This window comes from Octopus bimaculoides, chromosome 14, assembly GCF_001194135.2.
Source record: "Octopus bimaculoides isolate UCB-OBI-ISO-001 chromosome 14, ASM119413v2, whole genome shotgun sequence".
In the NCBI taxonomy this organism is placed as follows: domain Eukaryota; kingdom Metazoa; phylum Mollusca; class Cephalopoda; order Octopoda; family Octopodidae; genus Octopus; species Octopus bimaculoides.
In genome coordinates, this window is record NC_068994.1 from 13,077,150 (window position 1) to 13,082,098 (window position 4,949).

General features: G+C 40.0%; 1 protein-coding gene across 1 annotated transcript in view; it reads right to left on the reverse strand.

Annotated features, from left to right (window-relative positions):
* Positions 1–4,949, reverse strand: part of LOC106877573 (trafficking protein particle complex subunit 12) — a 24,346-nt gene that overhangs the window by 12,382 nt on the left and 7,015 nt on the right. The window contains exons 3-6 of the mRNA XM_014926512.2: positions 3,569–4,264; positions 2,882–2,998; positions 478–591; positions 6–37 (exon numbers count right to left, since the gene is read on the reverse strand). Of these exons, the coding sequence (XP_014781998.1) occupies positions 6–37; positions 478–591; positions 2,882–2,998; positions 3,569–4,264 (959 nt within the window). The remainder of the gene's footprint in view (positions 1–5; positions 38–477; positions 592–2,881; positions 2,999–3,568; positions 4,265–4,949) is intronic.

Genomic DNA, 4,949 nt, shown 5'->3' on the forward strand with positions numbered 1-4,949 from the left:
GTAGCTTTAACAACAATGCAATTCTGCAAAACCAAATCTGGTGATTAAAATGTAAAAGGAAAATGGAAAAATTAATTGAAGATAATTGTTGATTTGAGACGAAAAAGTGAAGGGAGAAAAAAACTTTAGTGGAAAGATTAATTAAGAAAAAAAAAAACAGATTATAAAAAGAGAAAAATAAATTGAAGAAATTTAAGGGGAAAAACTGGAAAGAAAGGAAAAATATTTGATAAAAAAAACTGGGATGAAAAACTGAAGAAACAATAGAAGAATTTGGAATAATTATGAAAGACATAGAAAAGCAGAAACCATCATTATCATTGTTTTAACATCCACTTTCCCATGCTTGCATGGGTCGGATGGAGTTTGGTGAGGCAAATGTTTGCTGTTAGACCTGCCCAAAAATTTTCTTGTGACTGATGTGAACTGCATGGAATCTCTACTAATGTCTTTAGCACAAGACCCAAAGTGACCTACCTGTAAAGTGTGAGGTGTGTGCAGTGTGACCTGCCCAATATTATCAGGACCTTGTTTGGCAGCGACCAAAAGCCTCCCAGTCATTTCAACAGCAGCGCGGAAGCATTCGTTCTTCTGTACAAAAGAAAAGAAACAAAACATAGGATTTGAACAAAGCAAAAATAACAGCCTCTATCATCCTCATCACTACAATTAGTGACATCATGATTGTCACCACCTTCATCCTTACCCTCATTGGTTTGACCGAGGTGAGAAGGGTGGGTTTCCTTAGTCTTGTTTTGTTTTTACTGTACATGCCACAGTTTTGTAGGTTACAAAGACAGGTTATCTTCAAATACCAAAATGAGATGATAGGGCATGGCTGTTTGGGCGCTGGTGATTTGACACGACTGAACAGGTTTCGGCACCAGTACTTTCTGGCACTTGAGGCAAACACACACACATACACATGCATGTACAGAGTTATACAGACAGAATGGAAGGGGGAGAGGGAAGGAGGGGGATAGGAAGGGCAAGGGTGAGTAAGGGCAAGGATGAGCAAGGGCGAGGGTGAGCAAGGGTGGGAGAGGGAGAGCAAGAGGGAGGCCATGGGTGAGCAAGTGAGAGAGAGAACAAGGGAGAAGGAGAGCGAGTGAGAGGGAGACTGAGCAAGAGTGATGGAGAGTAACTGAGAGGGAGTGTGAGAGTGAGGGAGAGCAAGAGCAAGGGAGAACAAGAGAGAGAGAAGGAGAGAGCAGGAAAGTTGGGGGGGGGGGGGAAGGAAAACGTCATCATCATCATTTTACTTCTGCTGTTTATGCTGGCATGAGTTAGACCAGAGGTTTTCAAACTGTGGTCCGCGTACCACAGGGGGTCCGCAAGGACAAGACAGGGGATCCGTGGACAGCAAATACTTTTTATGGGCAATTTGATTTTATATATGTTTTTTAATCGAAATCTTTTAATAGACAATAAACCTATTTGTTAAATACTGTTAAATAAATAAATGTAAAAATATATGTTATTTTAAGCAAATATTTATGTATACATTTCATAAGCGTTTATAAGGGGGTCCCTAAGGTAAAGCCTGAAATATAAAGGGGTTCGCAAGTCAAAAAGTTTGAAAACCCCTGAGTTAGACAGTTTGACCAGGGCTGGTAAGCTGAGGGGCTGCACCAGATTCCAATCTGATTTAGCATGGTTTCTACAGCCAGATGCCCTTCCTAACATGCCAATCACTCCGAGAGTACAATGGGTACTTTTATGTGCCACCAGCACGGGTGCCAGTTGCATGACACCAGTATCTTCCACGACTGCAATTTCACTCAGCTTGATGGTTCTTCCTTCTCAAGCACAGCATGAACCCAACTAGCACAAACACTTTCCCTCTCCTCATTCACTTAAAGAAAAATATGCTCACATACATAAACATAAAGGGGTTAGATTGGTGCTGATGAAGGGGCAAAAACTCCCAAAATATGGCATATATGCCCATTACCCTTTTTCCAGCTTCAATCTCATCGTTTTTTTACCTCTGACATTTCGGATACAAAACGTCATAACAAAAATCAGTGCTGGCGATAATTTCTATAGAATATCTGTAGAGAACCTTAATAAGTAATAAATAAACAAAGAGAGGAAAAGGGGGAAGAAGAGAATGAGAGAAATATTAAAATATTTGACGTCAAATAAGTCAGAGTTGAGTCAGTAATGCCAAATAGGAGGGGCCAAGACAGCTATGCCAAAACATCTTATATCCACCAACTATACACACTGATAACTGGCAGAAGCGTTAGCACACCGGACGAAATGCTTAGCGATATTTCGTCTGTCTTTATGTTCCGAGTTCAAATTCCGCCAAGGTCGACTTTGCCTTTCATCCTCTCATACATTATATTATATTATGTTAATAAATTAAAATATGTTAATAAATTAAAATATGTCAATTGTAAATTTCCATTTTCTTTTCATTTATATATATATATATATATATATATATGTAAGATGTGGGACGAAGTGGTGAGAAAAGATCTACAGACATTGGGACTCACAGAAGGGATCACAAGGGACCAAGACACCTGGCGGTTTGCTGTGCTTGAAAAGACATGTCAAGCTAAGTAAAAGCATGGTTGTCCCTGCATACAGGCTCACCCCTTGCAACCCCCTCCAGATAAGCATCCCTAATCTTGCAGGTTCATAGGCGCTGGTGCCACATAAAAAGCACCTGTGCTGGTGTTGTGTGAAAGTACCAGCACACTCTGTAAAGTGGTTGGCATTAGGAAGGGCATTGAGCTGTAGAAAACATGTCAAAACAGACAGGGAGCCTGAACAGCCCTTCTGCTGGTCAACACCTATCAAACCGTCCAACTCATGCCAGCATGGAAAACAGATGTATGATGATGATGATATATAGTACAATACATACCACAAGTTTACACAGGCCATCAGTATCCTGGGAGACAGCATCAGCCGACATTGTTTGCCTGAGATCAGCTTCATCATCTCCCATGAATTTCCGTAACATCTCTTGAATGGGATCAGGCTACAAAAGAAAAAAAAAAAAAAGAAAGTAATATTGTTTATTAATCATTATCATCATCAACTCTATTATAATATAAATTATTTTTTAATCAATATCCTTTAATGAGTCTCTATCTTGCATGACCAAACTGGATCCCAAGTCGTTTAAGAACATGAAGGTTTTTTGGAGCGGGGTGGGTTTGTGAATGTGTTTAAATATATTTATGGTTGTATACACATATATACAAAGACTGACAAACATAGACACACTACAAGGTACAGCACCTGCACACAGATACGCATACATACACACGGACTTTACACAATAACTTTACTAGGTTCAGCAGACACAAAGCTTCACACATATACCTATACGCATACATGCACATATTACTAGACACTACACACACACACACACACACATTATTAGGCACAGTATACACACACATACATGACTAGGCACAATATACACATTACTGTTATTAGAGATATACACACACACATAAAACAAAATGTAACATTAATAGGTACAGCACTCAAACACAGATACACACATACATATAACAATTAAAGCGATGTACAAGAGCCTTACTTGTGCTTCTTCAACTGTGATGCCTGGAGTAGAGAGCATTTCTGAAGAGTATTCAGGTTTTTCTTGTGCTGAAGCAACCTCATTGAGCATCTTCTGTGTTGACTCTACAGGGACCCAAGCGTCATGCCGTCGGTCAGAATCGCTCATGTCAAGACCCATCGTGAAGAGGTCGTCTGTGTTGACGTCTTCGATGAACTGTTGGAAAGGTACCGACGAAAGTCCAGCGGATGAGATGTGTTGGCTTTGATGGACAGGTGTACCATGACTGGAGACTGCAGCCTGAACAATGACATTCTCGGTAGCAACTAGTTTCGGTACTGCGGGTGATGTGTTGACTGCGGGTGATAGTGGCACGTCCGGCTCTTCAGCCAGTGAGGGTGATACTTCAGAGAAGAACTGGTTCATACTGTTCTCCCTGACAACCTCTGATGATAGTGGCGTTTTACTAGAAGACGAAGAAACATGGCGTTCTCTTTCATGGGGAGTGTGATCGGTGCTGTGTGAATAATTTTCTGGTAGTACTTGTTTTGGAGAGCTGGTCAAACCGAGTTCAAATCCAATCTGGCTTTCTTCTGCAGTGAATGATTCAAATTCTTCATCATCTAAAAGAAAATCTTCCTTTTCTTGTGCATTGCAGTTTTCTTCAAGAACAGATTCGGTTCCTTCAAATGTGACACTTTCAGGTTCTTGGTGTACCTATTAGAGAAACAACAGTAGTAGTAGTGATGGTAGTAGTGGTAGTAGTAGTAGTGGTAGTAGTAGTAGTAATAGTAGTAGTAGTAGTTTCTAATTTAGGCACAAGACCAGCAACTCTTTTTTTCTAACACTAACAATTCTGCTAGCTCACTGCCTTAATAATAATGGTTTCAAATTTCGGCACAAGGCCAGCAATTTCAGGGAAGGGAATAAGTTGATGTAATCAACTCCAGTGCTCAACTGGTACTTATTTTATCAACCCTGAAATGTTGAAAGGCAAAGATGACCTCAACATAAAGATGGACAAAATGCCACTAATGATTCTGCTAGCTTGCAGCCTTAATAATAATAATAATAATAATAATCCTTTCTACTAAAGGCACAAGGCCTGAAATTTGAGGGGAGCGGGTGAGTCAATCACATTGATTCCAGTGTTTCACTGGTACTTAATTTATTGACCTTGAAAGGAATTTGAACTCGGAACGTAGCGACAGACAAAATACCGCTAAGCATTTTGCCTGGCGTGGCAGAATTGTTAGCACGCTGGGTGAAAATGCTTAGTGGTATTTTACCTGTTGCTACATTCTGATCACTCTAGAGAAAAAATAAATATTTTAAGAATTGTAAGGCAAGAGACTTGACAAGTGACAAATAAATGTGCATAAACCAAAAAAAGCCCAACAGT